A 19,172-nucleotide genomic window follows, 5' to 3' on the forward strand; every position below is an offset into this window, starting at 1 on the left:
GTGGGATAATGGGAATGCTCTGTGATCTGGCATTAAATTAATGGGCCAAATGGCCTCTCTCTACATTAAGAGAAAACATGAGAAATACTCATAGTAACTTTTCACTTCCTTGCTTATCAAAAATCTATCTGCTTCTGCCTGAACAAATTCAAAGACTTTTGCCCTTTGAGGAAGAGAGTTCTAAAGACTTGCAATCCTCAGATAAAACAAAAATCACCTCATCTCTGTTTTATATGAGCAACCTCCTATTTATAAACAGTGGTCTCTAGTTCTCCCACAAGAGAGGCATCCACTCTATCAAGATCCCTCAGTATCTAACAAGTTTCAATCAAGTTGCCTCTCATATTTCTAAGCTCCAGTGGATACAACCCTAACCTGTCTAACCCTTCCTCATAAAGCAACCCACTATAACTGCGTATTAACCTTGTGTGAATCATGCACAAGGACACCCTGATCCCTCTGTAACCTCTCATCATTTAGTAATATGAACAGAGAGGGTCAATGAGGGAAACAAGGTTGATGTAGTATGTATAGACTTTGAAATTGTTGCAACAGTTAGTGCTTTTCCATACTCTATTTTCTGTCTATTACCTGGTACTCGGTCCATACCAGTATATTACCCCCTATACTATGCATTGTAATTTTGTTTAAAAATCTCATCTTTTTGAAGGTTTTGTGCAAATCCAAAGACACAACATCAACTGGTTCCTTCTTATCTATTCTGCAGGTTGCTACCTCAAACACCTCTAACAGATCACTTGAACATGATTTCCTTTTCATACATCCACGTTGACTCTGTCCAGTCCTACCATTACTTCCAAGTTCTCTCACTCCACTTCCTTCATGCATTTTCCTCACTAGTGATGCTAATTAAATTACTTAATTGGAGGCTTTTAAAAACATAAACAATGATGGGACTTTCACTTTTAATTATCAAAGTCCAAACCAGATAATTGATGTGGATAACATTATGCCCACACCCAAGGGAACGTAGTAACTATGGCTTTCACTTTGAAGGGGTATAGCTGCTACAGGAGGAAGATAGCTTGAAGAAATTGATCCCATATGTATTATTCTTATCAATACCTAAAGCCTCTCACTTCCAAATCAGAAGCTTCTTCAGGCTTCATTCCCAAGATTTAAGGACATAATCCAAGGTGATACTTCAGTCTGATACTACAAGTAAGTTCTGCACTATCAGACTGAATCATCAGTATCATCACCCCCACAATCCTCCCACTGATTCCTCCCCCCCCTCCATTACTGCCCTCCCCAGCTCCCTCCCTTACTCCCAATGCTCTACCTTCCTCTCCTGTCAGATTCCATCATCTTCAGCTCTTTGGTCACTTCCACCTATCACCTCCCAGCTTCTGATGCCATTCCCAGTCTCCGCTCCCCCATCTGCCTATAACCCCCCCCACCCCCCCCCCCCCCCCCCAACCAGGATCCACCTTTCACCTGCCAGCTCTTGCTCCACCCCTTCACTCCAGCTTTTCATACCGGCCGTCTCCCCTCTACCCTTCAGTCCAGGTGAAGGGTCTCGACCCAAACCGTCAGCTGTCCATTTCCCTCCATAGATGCTGCCTGACCCTCTGAGCTCCTCCAGCAGATTGTTTGTTGCTCCAGATTCCAGCACCTGTGGTCCCTTCTGCCTCTATCCGAGTAAGATGTCTAACCAGCACACCTCCCAAACCAACAAACTTCAAAGGATAAGGACGGCAGAGGATTGGCATAAAACCACTTCTAATTTCCTCTCCAAGTCACATATCATGCTGTCTTGAAGATATATCACTGATCCTTCATTGCTGCTGCATTGAAATCCTGGTACTCCCTTCCAAACAGCACTGTGGGAGTACCTCCACCACGAGGACTGCTGCGCCTCAAGAAAGCAGCTCATCACACCTTCCCAACAGCAATCAGGGACGGGCAGTAAGCATTGCCTTTGCTAGTGATTCTCATGTCCCATGAATAAATTGAAAGAGAGACACTGCAAAGGCAGCCTTATTCCCTCATCACTTTTAATGTTTGCTTCGTTGGCTACTGGATTAGTCACTGAGTTCACAGAGTTTATACAGCACAGAAACAGGCCCTTCAGCCCAACTGGTCCATGCTGGCTAGTCCAAGCTAGTCCCATTTGCCTGTGCTTGGCCCATAACCTTCTAAGCCTGTCCAAATGTATTTTAAGAGTTGTCATCGTACCTGCCTCAACCACTTCTTCTGTCAGCTCATTCTAGCCTTTGTGTAAAAAAAAGTTGCCCCTCAAGTTCCTATTAAATCTTTCCCCTCTCACCTTAAAGCTTTGCCCTCTAGTTCTTGATTCCCCAACCCTGGGAAAAAGACTGAGTGCATTCACCCTGTCTATGCCTCTCATGATTTTATACACCTCCATAAGATCACCTCTTAGTCTCCTACACTCGAAGGAATAAAGTCCTAGCCTGTCCAACCTCTCCCTATAACTCAGTCCCTCAGGTTCTGGCAACATCCTCGTAAATCTCTTCTGCACTCTTTCCAGTTAATAACATCTTTTCTATAGCAGGGCAACCAAAACTGAACACAATGCTCCAAGCGTGGCCTCACCAGTGTCCTGTACAATCGTACCATGACCTCCCAGCTTTTATACTCAGTGCCCTGACTTATGAAGGCCAGTGTGCCAAAAGCCTTCTTCACCACCCTGCCTACCTGTGTCTCTACTTTCAATGAACCATGTACTTGTATTCCAAGGTGTCTCTGTTCCACAACACTCCCCAGGGCCCTGCCATTCACCGTTTAGACTTTCCAATTTGACTTTCCAAAATGCAACACCTCGCACTTATCTGAATTAAACTCCATTTGCCATTCCTTGGCCCACTTACCCAGCTGATCAAGATCCCCTTGTAGTTTTTGATAAACTTCTTCATTGATCACTATACCACCTATTTTAGTGTCATCTGCAAACTTACTAACCATGCCTTGTATGTTCTTATTCTTTTTCCTTTAATATACATACAATTTCTTTGGATTTTCATCAATCTTCTCTGTTAAAGTTAATTCATGCCTCCTTTTTGCCCTCCTGATTTCCTTCTTGAGTACACTCCTGAATCCCTTGGACTCCTCCAGGGATTCGCTTGATTCCAGCTGCCTGTACCTGACCCATGCCTCCTTTTTCCTGGCCAGACCCTCAATATCCCTCATCATCCAGGGTTCCCTACTCCTACCAGCCTTGCCCTTCACTCTAACAGGAGCATGCAGACCTTGAGCTCTGACCATCTCACCTCCCACTTGCCTGTGGTCTCTTGGCCTACAACAGCCTACTCCAATCAACCTTTGCAAGCTCCTGTCTCATACTTACAAAATTTGCCTTGCCCCAATTTAGAACTTGAACCTGTGGATCAGTTCTGTCCCTCTCCACAACTATTGTAAAACTAATAGAACTATGGTCACTGGTCCCAAAGTGCTCCCCCACTGTCACCTCAGTTACCTGCTCCGCCCTATTACCCAAGACTATGTTGAACTTTGCCCTCGCCCTAGTAGGGCCCTCTATTTATTGCCCAAGGAAAGTTTCCTCACGCACTTAACAAATTCCACCCCATCTAAAACCTTAACAGTATGGTGGTCCTAGTCGAGTTAGGAAAGTTAAAATCCCCTACTATGACAACCCTATTCTTACAACTCTGCATAATCTCCCTGCATATTTATTCTTCTAATCCCCGTTGACTATTTGGGGGCCTATAATACAATCCGAACAATGTGATCACCCCCTCCTTATTTCTGAGCACGACTCATAAAGCCTCACTGGATGACCCTTCGGTAATTTCACCTCTGACATTCCCTTTAATCAAAAAATGCAACTCCCCTCCTCTCCTTCCTCTACCTCTATCCCACCTAAAGCACCTGTACCCTGGAACATTAAGCTGCCAGTCCTGTCCGTCCCTTAGCCATGTTTCTGTAATGGCTATAATGCCCCAGTCCCACGTAGTATCCAAGTTCATCCGCCTTACCTGTCAGACCTCTTGCATTGAAATAAATGCAATTCAATCCAATAGGACTTCCTCACTCTCTGCCACTCTGCTGCCCGTCATACCTATTCACTGACTTCTGCATCACGTTCCAGCCTCTCATTTGCCTCCCTGATGCTTGGGATCCCACCCCCCTCCTGCCAATCTAGTTTAAACCCACCCTAGTAGCACCAGCAAATCTGCCTGCCAGGATATTGGACCCCTCCAGTTCAGGTATAACCCATACGTCTTGTACAGGTTTCCTCTGCCCCAGAAGAGATCCCAATGGTCCCAAAATCTGAATCCCTGCCCCCTGCACCTATTTTTCAGCCAGAAATTCGCTTGCCCGATCCTCCTGTTCTTACTCTCACAAGCGCATAGCACTGGATGTAATCCAGAGATCACCACCCTCGAGGTTCCTGCTTTTTAATTTCTTCCCTATATTCACCCCGCAAGACCTCATGCCTTTCTCTACCTACGTCATTTGTGCCAATGTGCACAAAGACTTCTAGTTGCTCACCCTCCCCCTTGAGAATGTTCTGTAGCTGCTCCATGACATCCTGGACCCTGGCACCAGGGAGGCAACACACCACTCCAGAGTCCCTTCCTCAGCCACAGAATCTTCCGTCCACCCCCCTAACTATTGTGAGTCCCCTATCACCAGAGTTCTGTCTGCCTTCACTCTTCCCTGCTGAGCCTCAGAGCCAGTCCTGGTGCCACAGACCTGGCTTTTGCTGCCTTCTCCGGAATGGTCATCCCCCCAACGGTATCCAAAACGGTATACTTGTCTTCCAGGGGAATGGCCACAGGGGGATCCTGCACTCTCTGTCTTCTCCCTTTTCCTTTCCTTTCCTGGTGGTCACCCAACTACTTTCTTCCTGTACTTTTGGATGTGACCATCTCGCTAACACTCCCATCTATGAAACTCTCAGCATCTCGGATGATCCTGAGAGCCTCCGGTTCCTTCACACAGTCAGTCAGGAGCTTCCCACAGGTGTAGTCCTCAGGGACACTGGAAGTCTCCCTGATCTCCCACTCCCTGCAGGAGGAGCATGCAACTGTTATCCTGAATGCTCTATAACTAAAAAGGTAATTCAAAGAACCTTACCTGCACCTCTGCTTGCTGAAGCCTCGTGAGCCAGAGCCTCTCTACTTACCACTCAAACACTGGTCCACTCTCACGATAGCCGCTCGATGAACAATGACCAAAGTTCTCACCCCTGTGTTCAAATCCTTCCCTGGCTTGCCCCCTCCATTTCTCTGCGATCTCCCCCAGCCTCACGTCACTCAGAGGACTCTGGCCATTTCTGTCTTCTCTTCCAGAAGTGAGTTTCTTTAACTCCCCCCTGCATTAGCCCCGAGCTCTGGTGTTCCTTCTCCACCTCTTGTGGAGACCAGGTCATTGGATGTATTCAAGGTGGAGATAGATAAATATTTGAAAGATCGAGGAATTGAGGGTGATGGGGAGCCGGCACAGAAGAGGAGTTGAGGCCAACATCGATCAGCCATGATCATACTGAATGGTGGGGCAGACTTGAGGGGTCGAGTGGCCTCCTCCTGCTCCTGTTTTCTTCTGTTCCTCTAAAAGCCTCTTACTTCTCTAGCTGAGCTTTTCCTCACATATCCTCATGTCTCCCCCTTTGGCCTGATGTCAAACCCTGGCTGATTACACTTCTGTGCAGTTCCATGTCACCACTTTAAAGGCGTCGCTTAAAGATCTTAGTTGATTCCTGAACGGTGACAGAATATTCTTTCAATCTTGCAAACAGTGCAAGATTGAAAAAATATTCAGTGGCTAGGGTATGCCACGGCAACCAACATTCTGAACTTGCTTTGATTCACCACTTTAAAGTAGTTTACTTCCTGATGCTATCTGTTTGAAAATGTGATGACAGGTTAGTATGTGAATGAAGTGCCAGCTTGGTACAAGTGCTGTGGCAATGCTGCACTGGATTACTCAATGACATTTTCTTTCCTGGACTGATTGAACCACGTTGCACTTCCATTTACACCGCACACAGACATTTGCTGTATTTTCCATTTCCTCACAGTTGTCTTTGTACCTCTTTCTCATGATGCTCACTGCCAAAGATTCAAACCTCTTCCTCAGTTCAGCAAAGTCCAAGCCTAGAGCAGAGAAGTGGGCATCCTCTGAGCTACGGAACGGACTTTCACCAAGGCTGCTGTGGTCCTGGGAGGTCCTAGTGTCACCTGGTTCTCTGTCTGACTTTGCTAGAGCCAAACTGTTTCAGCTTCTCTTCCTTTCCTTCAAGATATTGTTTCAAGTTTCCTTCTGATCCATGTTATCCCGTGTGAGAACTCACATTAACCTGCATATTTGCAGAAACTGGAAGTTATCCTGCACATCCACAGACCTACCAACCTGCGCATCCGCAGACCTACCGACCTGCGCATCCGCAGACCTACTGACCTGCGCATCCGCAGTCCTACCACTCTGCATATCCACAGACCTACTGACCTGCACATCCACAGACCTACTGACCTGTACACGTGCAGATACCCAGAGTTGTCTGGTGCATCTACAGGTAGGATTATCCTTCACAGTTGCCATAAGGATTGTCCGTCCCTATAACGTTACCCCATCCTCCCTCCCTCAATCTCTCTTCACATAACAAATTCAAGATAATTGATTTACTCCCATGTTGTCCAGTTTCTATTGCACCAACCTTTTCTTCTGCTGCTTCTACTCTCACACCTCTGTTTCTCATTCCTTTTACCATTTGATAATGATCAAGTTGATATTCTGTCCTTTGCATTTCGCTTCATTTTTTTAATCCCTTGAATTATTTACTATGCATGTGGTAATTTCCTAATTTTAGTTTTATATTATAATATAGTCTTCTTCTTTCCCACAGCCAATTTACAATGTTTTATTTACTTTGTTTTGCTGGTGAACACCCAGTTTCTGTTTCACTCAACCATCTGCATTCAGGGAATTTCTGTGGAAATTCAAAACATCAAATATTTGATGCTGCCAGAAATGAACAGACATTGTCTTCATTGGTATGTCCCAGAAATGCAGAGCAGGTTTTGGTACATTTTGTTTGTATTTCCATTAAGGAACTTCCCTCTCTCAGTACCTCTTCTCCCATAGTAAATTTGCTGCACAATTTTAGCAAAACCATCCTCCCCCAACACTCACCTCATGAGACTTTTTCCAATTTTCATAATTATTCACTGCTGTAAGGCAACAGTTACTTCAGCCAGGTGCTTGACAGAGAAATCATATTTCCAATTGGAATAAATGTCAGGCTTTGATATTAGCCTTACTGACCGTCCGACCTGGATATTGGTCCCCGTTGACCGTCTGACCTGGATATCGGTCCCCACTGACTGTCTGACCTGGATATTGGCCCCTATCAACTGTCTAACCTGGATATTGGCTCCCACTGACTGTCCAACCTGGATATTGGTCCCCACTGATTGTCTGACTTGGATATTGGCCCCCATTGACCGTCTGACTTGGATATTGGTCCCTACTGACCGTCCGACCTGGATATTGGTCCCTATTGACTGTCCAACCTGGTTATTGGCCCCCACTGACTGTTCGACCTTGCCCCTTATTGATATTCCAAGCTCAATATTGGCCACACTTACTGCAAGACTTTGAAAAGCATATGTCAAGCAGGTTGTTTTCAGAAATTCTGATCATTGAGTTTTAGATCATTTCCTGTAATTTATTTTGGTCATTTTGTCGCAGTTTGTAATATGGAGGCAGTCTGAAGTCTAAGAGAAGATACTGTCTTCTGCATTTCTACATTGGGCTGAACGTTAATGCCTGGGAGCCTGTGATTGGCAAAAGGTTTGAGGGTAAATGACCTGCCTTCAACCACAGGCCCCTGCACTTAACTTGCATGACCAAAGCTCTGTGCAAAACAATATCCTCAGCAGGGGCAGGTTCCTAGTGTGAGAATGGTTATTATTCAGGATGCACAATATTAACAGGCGTTTTGATCTGTACTGTATCCCAGTGATATAGAGTGAGAGACCCATCCCCACCAGAACTTTGAACTGAGAGCACTCACTTTTCCGAAGCTCCATGGAAGTGCTTCCAGTGAAAACAAGATAAAGGGACAACAACACTGAAGGAAACCGGCGATCTGACAGGCAAATTTTTCAATAGCTAACAGAGGCCCAGCTCTTCGTGAGTGACGATGAACGTCTCCTTTCTCTGAACATGAAAATCAAAATAATTAATTGCAGACACTGGAAACCTGAAATAGAAACAGAAATGACTGAAAATAAACAGCAGATCAGGCGGCATCTATGGAAAGAGAAACAGAATGAAAGTTTCAGACCCTTCAGTCTGTTTTTATTTCCTTTCACAGCTGGTGTGGGCTTACTTGGGAATTGATGTTGCAAATATTCGGGTTGTACGGCAGGGATACCACTTGTGTTGTCCCACAGTGGAACACAACGAACATCAGCGATCTGGTACCTCCAGGAGCGCAGGGCAGAGAAGTAATTGGAGAGGTGCAGGGAGCCGTACAGGGATGCAGAGGATGAGCTTCTTCCGAACAACAGTGCAGTGCCTCAGGAGATGGTGACTGATAATGGAGCCTGCGAGATCTGATGGCCACTCTTTATCAGGGGGTGTCAAAGCCACCGGCATCCTCAGTTTTGTTGCCTTGGGGGATTTCCGAGGCATGTGGAGGATCTCGCAGTCAGGGACACCCAGAGGCAATTTGGCAGGTGGCAGTAGTGTCAACATTCCCACCAGTGACATCAGTCAGTGTGAGAAGGTGCACACGGGCAGATGTGTGCAGGTTCACAGACAGATATGTGCAGGGTTCATGGACAGATGTGTACAGGGGTTCATTGACAGATGTATACAGGGGTTCATTGACAGATGTGTACAGGGGTTCATTGACAGATGTGTGCAAGTTCACGGACAGATGTGTGCAAGTTCACGCCAGATGTGTGCAAGTTCACAGACAGATGTGTGAAAGGTTCACGGACAGATGTGTGCAAGTTCACGGGCAGATGCCGTGCCTTTGTTCTGGTGTGGTCCACGCCCCCTGACCAGGTAGCAGGTTAATGTCTGGCTGTTCGGGGGCAAGGGATAGCCCCTTAAGGTGCAGACACGAGACACTACAGATGCTGGAACCTGGAGCAAAGCATTAACTGCTGGAAGAACTCAGTGGGTCAAACAGCATCTGAGGAGATAAAGGAATGGCCGACGTATCGCGTCGAAACCCTGCACCAGGACTGCATCAGCATCCAATCCAGTTGCAGGATCTTGACCCAAAACATCAGCCATCCTTTTGCCCCCTCAGACGCTACCCGACCTGTTGAGTTCTTCCAGCCATTTATTTCTTGCCCTTTAACGTGCGACCGGTGACACTAGCGACGGACACAACTGATGAGACACGGAAGCAATGGAGCCGAAGCCATCCGCTAACCCGAAGCTTCACAAAGCACGTTGAAGATGCAGTTCAGGTGCTTTGACAGATCTGGAGGTGCTTTCAAACGTGCACCACAAAAAGCCGGACCTCCAGAAGGTGCAGGGCACAGGAAGCTCTGCCGACTGAGGAGGGTAGAGAAGCTGATGCAACAGGAGAGGTGTGCACTGTTGGCTGATCTCCTGTCATCATTGCAGGCTTCACTTTGGCTCCGTTAGTCTGCTAGATGCCCAACCCACTCCCTCCACTGCTTTCTCCAAAGCAAACAGGCAGACCTGCTCGCAGACACCCCCTGCCGTCCCATTTCCTTGATTCCCCCACCAGCCTCTTCCCCAGGGTCAGTTCAGTTTTTGCAGTGCCACAGAGTTACAAGGCCACTTGCCAGGCAGTAACCAAGGGTGTACAGAGAGCAGTGTCCTCCTCTGTCGACAAGCAGAGTGGCTTCAGCAGAGGCAGATGCTGCTGCCCAGCTACGCACTCAGACAGCTGAGATGTTTCTGGCAAAAGTCTTCAGGATTTGAGCTCATGAGGGTCACGGCAAAGGCTGCTGCACAGTACTTGTGCAAGGGGAGAGTCGACGATCGGGACAGATGGTTGCAGTGGAGGACAGCGGATGGAGCAAGCCCCAAGCTGGCAGCCAGTGCTATCGAACCTCACTCCGGTCAGAGCTCTCACTTCCATGTCCTCTCTCTATTATCCCTCCCACAGCCGCCCCGTACTGCCCTGCCCGAGAAGTGAGCTGATGAACAACCAAGTGGCCCTTTTGTACATCCTGTGTCCTGATGAAGGGTCTCGCCCCGAAACGTCGACTGTCCATTTCCCTCCATAGACGCTGCCTGACCGGCTGAGTTCCTCCAGCGTTTTGTGCGTTGCCCCAGGTTTCTGTCATCTGTCTCCTGATCACAGTGCCGTTCCTAATGTAGGAGCTCTGGGTAAAGCACTCCGTTGTCCGCAGGGAAGTGTGTGCACACTTTGGATGTCACAGGCCACACTTTCATGGGCCTTGACATCATCACAAAGGTCTGCAACCTTGTGCCCCTTGTGTTTAATAGGCAGGCTGCTCCAGTCCACAATGCGACCAGAGCATGCGCCACTTCTGCTGCAGAGATATCTTGCTCATCGACAGCCCCTAGGATCCAACATCCACATCCAGTTGCGCATCCTCTCCCGTCCTGCACTGCTGCCACCTGCCTCTCTCACCATCTGCTCCTGTTTGTTCATGATCTGTGACGATGGCCCTGCCAGAATGTGTGTGGCTGAGCCAAACAGCACATAAACAGGCCCTTCGGCCCAACTCATCCATGCCAACCAATCCGAGCCAGTCCCATTTGCCTGCATTTCCTATCCATCTACCTGTCTAAATGTCTCTTGAATGTTATTGTACCTGCTCTACCATTTCCGCTGGCAGCTCGTTCCATATATGTTAGAGTCAATGAGGTGTGGACAACCTGAGCCGGTGGTGCTTATAGGGCTGAGAGCAATGGGTGCCATTGATGGCCCCCTGCACACATCCCTTCACACCCTGTGCAGTGCACTGAAGTCATAGAGTGATACAGCATGGAAACAGGCCCTTCGGCCCAACTCGTCCATGCTGCCAAAATACCTGTCTAAAGCTAGTATCATTTGGCCCATATCCTTCAAAACTTTTCCTATCCGTGTACCCATCCTGATGTCTTTTAAGTGTAGTTATTGTGCCTGCCTCAACCACTTCCTCTGGCAGCTCATTCCAGATATGCACCGCTCTCTGCGTGAAGAAGTTGCCCCTCGGGTCCCTTGTAAATCTCTTCCCTCTCACCTTAAACCTATGCCCTGTAGTTTTTGATTCCCTCTCCCTGGGAAAAAGACAGTGCGCATTCACCGTGTCCCTGCCCCTCCTGAGTGTGGAAGCCGTGAGTCCTGCAACCTCCGGCGAAGCTCTCAATGCAAAATTCAGCCCAGTGACTCCACCTCTTGCAGTAGTTTCTAATCCGACATGTTCTCAATATAAAATAACACAGTGGCAGACGACCTCACAGCTCCAGGGACCTGTTGGCATGTTTTCTCCGTGACTATGTGGGTTTTCTGGTTTCCTCTCACGTCCATTAGGCACGCTGGTTTGGGTAGATTAATTGGTTACAGTAAGTTGCACCCGTGGGTGCCAACAGAATCGGGCGGGGGTGGGGGGGGGTGGCAATGGGCATTTGTAAGAGAGTAGGCTACAGGGAAATAGGGGGGGTGATGGGATTGCCCTGAGTGCCAGTACAGACTTGAAAGGCCAAATAACCTTCTGTGTCATGAGGAACTATGAAATATGATGCTGCTCTGGCAGATCGTCTCATTGCCCGATCAAAAGCAGATTGCAGTGTCTATACCTTTTCAAAATACACAGGAGGTTGGGAATTCCAACTAAAGTTATTTGCCTACCAGATCATTTAAGAAATATCCTACCAGGGGCACATGCCCTACCGCTTGTTAACTATTGGAGTGTTTAGGAAGTGTCTAGACGAGCACTTGAATCACCCAGGCAACAGGCCAAGTGCCGGAAAATGGGATCAATACATATGGTGCCCACTGGGTTGGTGTGGGCATGGTGGGCCGAATGGTCTGTTTCCATGCCAGGTGACCCTACGACTCTATCTAATTCCCAGATGCTTTTCAATAACGTCTTGGTACATGTTAGGCTGGGTTATGTTGTTGGGGTGGTTCATCTGAAGACATAAAAGTCTGCAGACGTTGGAATCTGGAGCAAGAAACAGTCAGACAACAAAGCGAGGTAGAGATTGAACCTGGTACCTTCCGGCTCTTAATGGCCTGGTTTTTAGGTTATTTTTCTCTCAATGGAAAGCCAAACTCTCTTGTAAACCGGATAAGCAAGATTAGCAGAAGCATCAAACAAGCTGCTGGAGGAACAAAGCGGGTTGAGCAGCATCTGTGGGTGGGGTGGGGGGGGAAGAATTGTTGACATTTCAGGTTAAGGTCTTACATCTATGATCCTACATCTAAGATCCTACACCTCTATGCATTGACTTGATAGAGGTGTACAAGATGATAAGAGGCATAGATTGAATGGACAGTCAGAGACTTTTTCCCAGGGTGACAATGGCTAACACAAGGGGGATATAATTTTAAGGTGATCGGAGGAAGGTATAAGGGGGATGTCAGGGGTAAGTTTTTTTACACAGAGAGTGGTGGGTGTGTGGAACGCACTGCCTGCAGACGTTGTGGGGGGCAGGTACATTAGGGACATTTAAGAGACTCTTAGATTGACACATGAACGATAGAGAAATGGGGGGACTCTGTGGGAGGGAAGGATTAGATAGAGCAGGATAAAATGTCGGCACAACATTGTGGGCCGAAGGGCTTTTACTGTGCTGTAATGTTCTATGTTCTATCAAGAGGGTCTCAACCTGAAACGTCAACAATTCCTCTCCCCCCCATAGTTGCCGCTCAACCCACCGAGTTCCTCCAGCAGACAGTACGCAGATCGTGGATGTAGAGGCACCGTGCCAGGCCTCAGGGGAGTAAGCAGATGCCTTTAGCAGGACAAATGTGAAAACGTGCGGCCTGCAGCAGTTGGAACAATGCTCTAATATGTAGCTGGGGCTGTGTGATATTAGGGAGTTTTATAAAGTTTCCTGTGTCATTATACTAAATGGACTCTAACCCTGGTTACCACCTGGAGCAGTTAATGGAACACACCCCAGGCTAGCAGCCAACACTGTCTCTATCATTTCTGCACACAGTGTTGTAGCCAGCCAGGTCTGAAGGATATACAGCACTGCTTATCGTGTTTTGCAAAAACCACAAGCCCAGGAATGTATCAGAAATCTTTACAAGGACTTCTGAGAAGCAAATGGTGAAAACTGCTGCTATTTGGCAGTAGCTTTTTAACAATTCCTGCGCAGTTATCTGACCTTTTAACCAGCTGAAAATAAATGAGCCGCCGCATCTCATGTTGCTTCACTATATGAGCCAGTGCATTTCCCTGACAGTGACTTCTCCCCCCCCCCCTCATACCCCCACCCCATCCAAACTCCCCACTCCTGACCCAACCAGTTCTGCCCTTCCCTGCATTTGTCAGTGACACTGACAGTTCCACCCTTACCAGGAAATCGAGATTGTTGTCAAGGTGACTCATTCAGTAAACAAAGATGCAGGAAGGGAATGGAGTAAGTTTCATCCTGTCCTTTTGCAGAACCTGTTCTGAGCCTGCATGCTCATTAACTGAAAGATCTCAGGAGTCTGTCGAGACCAATGAGGATGTTTTAGCACCTCATTCACAGGAAAATAGGCAGGGGATTAGGCCAACATGCACAAAATGCAGGAGGAACTCAGCAGGTCAGGCAGCATCTATAGAGGGAAATAAACAGTCGACGTTTCAGGTCGAGACCCTTCATCAGTACTGGAAGGGAAGAGGGCGTAAACCAGAATTATGATTAGCAGTAAGCCACCATGCTCCCTTGAGCCTGACCTTTGGTTCAATATGACTGTGGTTGATCTATGCTGATCTCAACTGTTGTGCCAGTTCCCTATAACCCTTAATTCTTCAATCATTCAAATATTTATCTATCTTCACCTTAAATACATCTAGCGATCTGGCCTCCACCACCCTTGGGAGCAGAGAATTCTGAAGTCTTCTCCATAAACCTGCACGTTTGATCTTGCTATGGATCTGCACACTTTACCCCCAAACTTCCACCACCAAGATTGATGTGCTTTGGTGGATGTGAACACCACTATCTGCAGGTTCCCCTCTAAGTCACACACTGTCCTTGCCTGGAAATATATCCCAGTTTGTTCATCATTGCTGGGTCCGATTCCTGGAATTCCCTATACGCAACAGTACGTTGGGAATACCTTCAGATTGACTGCCGTGATTCCAGAAAGTGACTCACACCATCTTCTCAAAGGCAATTAGGGGACGGTCAGTAAGTACTGACTTGCTGGTGATGCCCAGATCCTGAAACATGAATGAATACAAAAAGAAGACCTTATAGAGATTTAGAAAATCATAAAGGGCATAGATAAAATGGATTACCACAGCCTTAATACCCAGGGTAGGGGTATCTCTGCTGCTATAGTTTTGGAAACAAGTCTAATATGTATTACTTTTATCAAATGCCTTTTGAAAATTCATTATGCTTGTCAACCATCCTTAGTACTTCATTCTAATAATTTGATCAGGTTAGTCAAACATAATTTGCCTTCAACAAACTGTGCTGCTTTCATATATTGGCCTCTATTTTTTCTAAGTGGCATTAATTTTTGTCCTAGATTACTAGCTGTAACAGTTTCCTTGCTGACTGCACTGTACTTGATCATGCCTCTTTCCTGAACAGTTGTGTACCATAGGAGACCCTCAGTTCTCTGGCATCAGTCCCCTATCTAAGGAGGACAGGAAGATTGTATTTTTCCATTCTCACTTCCTTCAGCAATCTAGACTGGGCAACTTTGAGCGTTAATGCCTCACCTTACACTAAGCATCGGAAGATCTAACTTGCGATCAGATTTTGGATCAGAGGAACAACCCTGGAAGCAGAAACTTTGTTGAGCAACGCATCTGCAGTCTCTCTCGTGTCTCCGAAAATCTGTTGACTATGTTTTCTTCGGTTCTGGCTTTCTAAATGTTCTCTTCTCTGCCAAGGGGACTGCCTCACTTAGCACTGCAAACTAAGAGATACCAGCAAATGAAAGTCTAAAAAAAATGCGGATGTTGGAAGTCTAAAATAAAATGCTGGAAAAACTCAACAGGTCAGGCCACATCTGTGGGAAGAGAAACAGAGTTAATATTTCAGGTTGAAGAGAGCTATGGTCTGACCTGCTGAGTATTTCCATCACTTTCTGTTTTTATTTGAGGTACCAGCAACCCTTGTTAAAATAGACATAGCTTGTACCCAAATCCACAATTTCCAAATCCCCACCAGATGCTCCGATTAATTACACCAATAACCCCTCGGTGAAAAAATGCATGAAAACAGACTTTAGATCAGTTAGGCAGAACATTTCAAGTTACTTGTGTGTAAACTATAGCCCAAGTGAAAAATCTAGTTTCTAAATCTTCTCCCATCACACGCATAGATTTTTACCGCCCCATTTGCAATTTTGTTTCTCGAGTCACATTTTGCCAAGTGAAAGAAGAATTTCCACTGGCTAAATTGTTCACTTTAATTGCACGCACAATAGTGCAGCATTTAGTGCTGCTACTTCAACGTTCTAGCAACCTGGGTTCAATTCTGGCCTCGGGTACTGTCTGTGTGGAGATTGCATGTTCTCTTTTTGTCTCTGTGGGTTTGCCCCGGGATTATTCCTGAGTGAAGGTAAGTGACAAAAGAACTAAAGGGGACTTAATGAGTATGTGGGAGAGAATAAGTTACTGGGTTACAGGAAAATAAGAGGGGTATGGTACTCATGGGATTGACCTACAGAGTTAACATGAACCTGATGGCCTACTTTTATGTCATAATCAGTAATCTAACGGAGGAAGTGCTTACTGCTGCATTAGACCATGTGGTAAAATGAAAAGTGGGTCACTATTGAGAAAAACAGCCTCATCACCTGGGATACCTTTCCTCAGTCTGAGTAAATAAAATTAGTAAAAGGAACATAGTCCTTCCGATCTCTTTTATCTCCAGGAACAGCCGTGCTAAACAAACAAAAAGGTTAAGGAAAGCACTTGCATTTGGAGAGGGTCTGTTTTATTCCGCTAAAGACCATTCATAAAACCAGGTGGGCTCTTATGATAATCCACAAGCTTTCTCGTCACCATTATTGACAATAACTACTTATTCCAGATTTATTTAATTAACTGAATTTAACTTCTCCAGCTACCACAGTGGGATTTTAATGCACATCTCCAGACTATTAGTCATGTGCTTTAGATTACTAATCCAGTAAAGTGGCACCACTGTCACTATATCCTAAAATATGTAATAAAACCACAAATTTATTTAGCAAGAATATGCTTGTAATTTTAAAAGTGCTTTTTCTTACAATGCGGATGACTTTGGCAGGAGTGATTTATCCTGTGTACCCTTGTGCCTTGAGAAGGTGGCTGGATGTTTTCTCTGATGCCGATGGCACTCTCCTGATAGTTTTAGAGAGGGACTATTTATCCTGTCTGATTTTACTGATTGCTCTGCTAATTTAATCTGCCTCCTTGGTTTAGTTCAGTGATCCTAGCTGCAAACTTTCAACATTGTTATGCGTAGAGTTAGGGTTAGGATTAGGGTTAGAGCAATTACAGGCACGGTAGTGTAGCAGTTAGCATAACACTATTACAGCGTCAGCGACCCAGGTTCAATTCCCGCCGCTGTCTGTAAGGAGTTTGTACGTTCTCCCCGTGTCTGCGTGGTTTTCCTCCGGGTGCTCCGGTTTCCTCCCACATTCCAAAAACATGCAGGTTTGGAAGTTGTGGGCGTGCTATGTTGGCGCCGGAAGTGTGGCGACACTTGCGGGCTGCCCCCAAAACATTCTACGCAAGAGATGCGTTTCACTGTGTGTTTCAATGTACCTGTGACTAATAAAGATATCTTATACTGGTCGTTCATGGGGTTCTATTTAACACTTCAATGAAGGATTAATGTTAGCAGAGTAAGATCTTGTAGGTGAGTCCCATTTCTTTTTTGTTGTATTTGTAACTCTGTCCCATTCCCTGGACTTGCTACGTTAGGTATCCAAGAACTTGCACCAATGACCCCATCATCCAGATATGTATCCAGTAGCTCCAGTGTATTCCACTGTCTCTCCTCAACGGTCCAGCCATCTGTTGGAATCACAAGTAACCTCTTCATGGACGACAGAGAGAAGAACAACACAGCGCCAATTCAGAGGTTCCAGTTCCACACAGGTATGTCTCGAAGGTAATTGGTAAATTGGTTTATTATTGTCACGTACCGAGGTACAGTGAAAAACTTTGTTTTGCATGCCATCCATACAGATCTTTTCATCACATTAGTACATCGAGATAGTACAAGGGAAACAATAACAGAATGCAGAATAAAGTGTTACAGTTACAGAGAAAGTGCAGTGGAGGCGGACAATAAGGTGCAAGGGCCATGACGAGGTAAATTGTGAGGTCAAGAGTCCATCTTATCGTACAAGAGGTCCATTCAATAGTCATAACAGTGGGATAGAAGCTGTCCTTGAGCTTGGTGGTACGTCCTTTTAGGCTTTTGTATCTTCTACCTGATAGGAATGGGGAGAAGAGAGAATGTCTGGGGCGTGAGGGGTCTTTGATTATGTTGGCCACTTTACTGAGGCAGCGAGATGTGTAGACAGAGTCTGTGGAGGGAAGGCTGGTTTTTTGTGATGTGCTGAGCTGTGTCAACAATCACCTAAACACTGAGACAACTGAAACTAACTGTAGGCCTCACTGTGATTCATGCTACAACCTATAGTTACTGCAATCATCATGTTACTCTGCACAGCTCTTCCCTTGGTTAATGAGAGGGTTAGGTTCCTAAAGAACCCTTTGTTGTGTGAAAATTTGTACAGCAGGAAGTACAGTGAATCATTACCTTTTGCAGGGGATACCAGTTGTCATGTGTTCTTTCTTGTATGACTTATGCTGTTAATTTGTGTTTTTCTTGTGAATGCTGTGTATCTGATGCTGTGTGCCTGTGATGCTGCTGCAAGTAAGTTTTTCATTGCTCCTGTTCATACATGTACTTGTACACATGACAATAAATTGGACTTTGACTTTGACTTTGTTAAGAAGCTGGTCAATCTTCTCCTGGTGAGGATGCAGTAAATCGAAAGTCACTTGCTTTGAGAAGCTGAAACCCACGGGTTCTTCATCCAATGATTCTTGTCAGGTTTAATCCACCATTTTAAATAAATGATTTATTTCACCTGACTCCTTTGATTAACCCAAATAAAAAGACTGTTACATTTGGAGAACGCAGATGTTGGAATCTGGAGCAGCAAACAATCTGCTGGAGGAACTCAGCGGGTCGAGCAGCATCTGTGGAGGGAAATGGACAGTCGACGTTTCAGGTCCAGGTGAAGGGTCTTGAGCTGAAACATCGACAGACTGTTACATTTACCGTTTTTGTGGACCAATGTTTGAAAGAGAGTCCGAATGTGTTCAAGTGTTATTGTAGCAAATTAAATCTTTGACTTGGGACAAATTATGTTAAATGAAACCCATTGTTATGGTGAAGATTTGTTAAGTTGTTCAGGTAGTCTGAGAAATATTATTAGAGAGGAGGAGTTTAGAACTGGATCCAGTTGATATTTTGCCGGAACTGGGACCACTCGTTGCCAATCCTTGCTACAAGCTGCAGAGCTCTTCCACTCTCTGTCTGCACTGCAACACTCCTTTCCAATGGCAGAAGATCCACCAGTGCTGCATCATCAATTTGTTTCCCTTCTCGTGCCCTGAGTGTGAGGTTCCCCCTTCATGTCAGACAAAATCAGGATAGGTTGAGCGAGCTAGGGCTTTTCTCTTCGGAGAGAGGGAGGATGAGAGGTGACTTGATAGAGGTGTACAAGATGATAAGAGGCATAGATCGAGTGGACAGTCAGAGACTTTTTCCCATGGTGACAATGGCTAACACGAGGGGGCATAATCTTAAGGTGATTGGAAGAAGATATAAGGAGTAAGTTTTTTTTACACAGAGAGTGGTGGGTGCGTGGAACACACTGCCTGCAGAGGTTGTGGGGGCAGATACATTAGGGACACTTAAGAGACTCTTTCACATATGAATGATAGAGAAATAGGGGGCTATGTGGGAGGGAAGGGTTAGATAGATCTTAGAGCAGGATAAAATGTCGGCACAACATTGTGGGCCGAAGG

At 45.9% G+C, this 19,172-nt stretch overlaps 1 protein-coding gene across 3 annotated transcripts in view; it reads left to right on the top strand.

Moving 5' to 3' along the window:
• The window catches only part of etv7 (ETS variant transcription factor 7), a 56,173-nt gene that overhangs the window by 26,986 nt on the left and 10,015 nt on the right, over positions 1–19,172 (top strand). For all 3 annotated transcript variants that reach the window (XM_052034559.1, XM_052034560.1, XM_052034561.1), the window contains one exon: positions 17,046–17,222. In XM_052034559.1, coding sequence (XP_051890519.1) covers positions 17,046–17,222 — 177 coding nt within the window. The remainder of the gene's footprint in view (positions 1–17,045; positions 17,223–19,172) is intronic.

The sequence above is a fragment of the Pristis pectinata genome, chromosome 20 (assembly GCF_009764475.1).
Source record: "Pristis pectinata isolate sPriPec2 chromosome 20, sPriPec2.1.pri, whole genome shotgun sequence".
NCBI lineage: Eukaryota > Metazoa > Chordata > Chondrichthyes > Rhinopristiformes > Pristidae > Pristis > Pristis pectinata.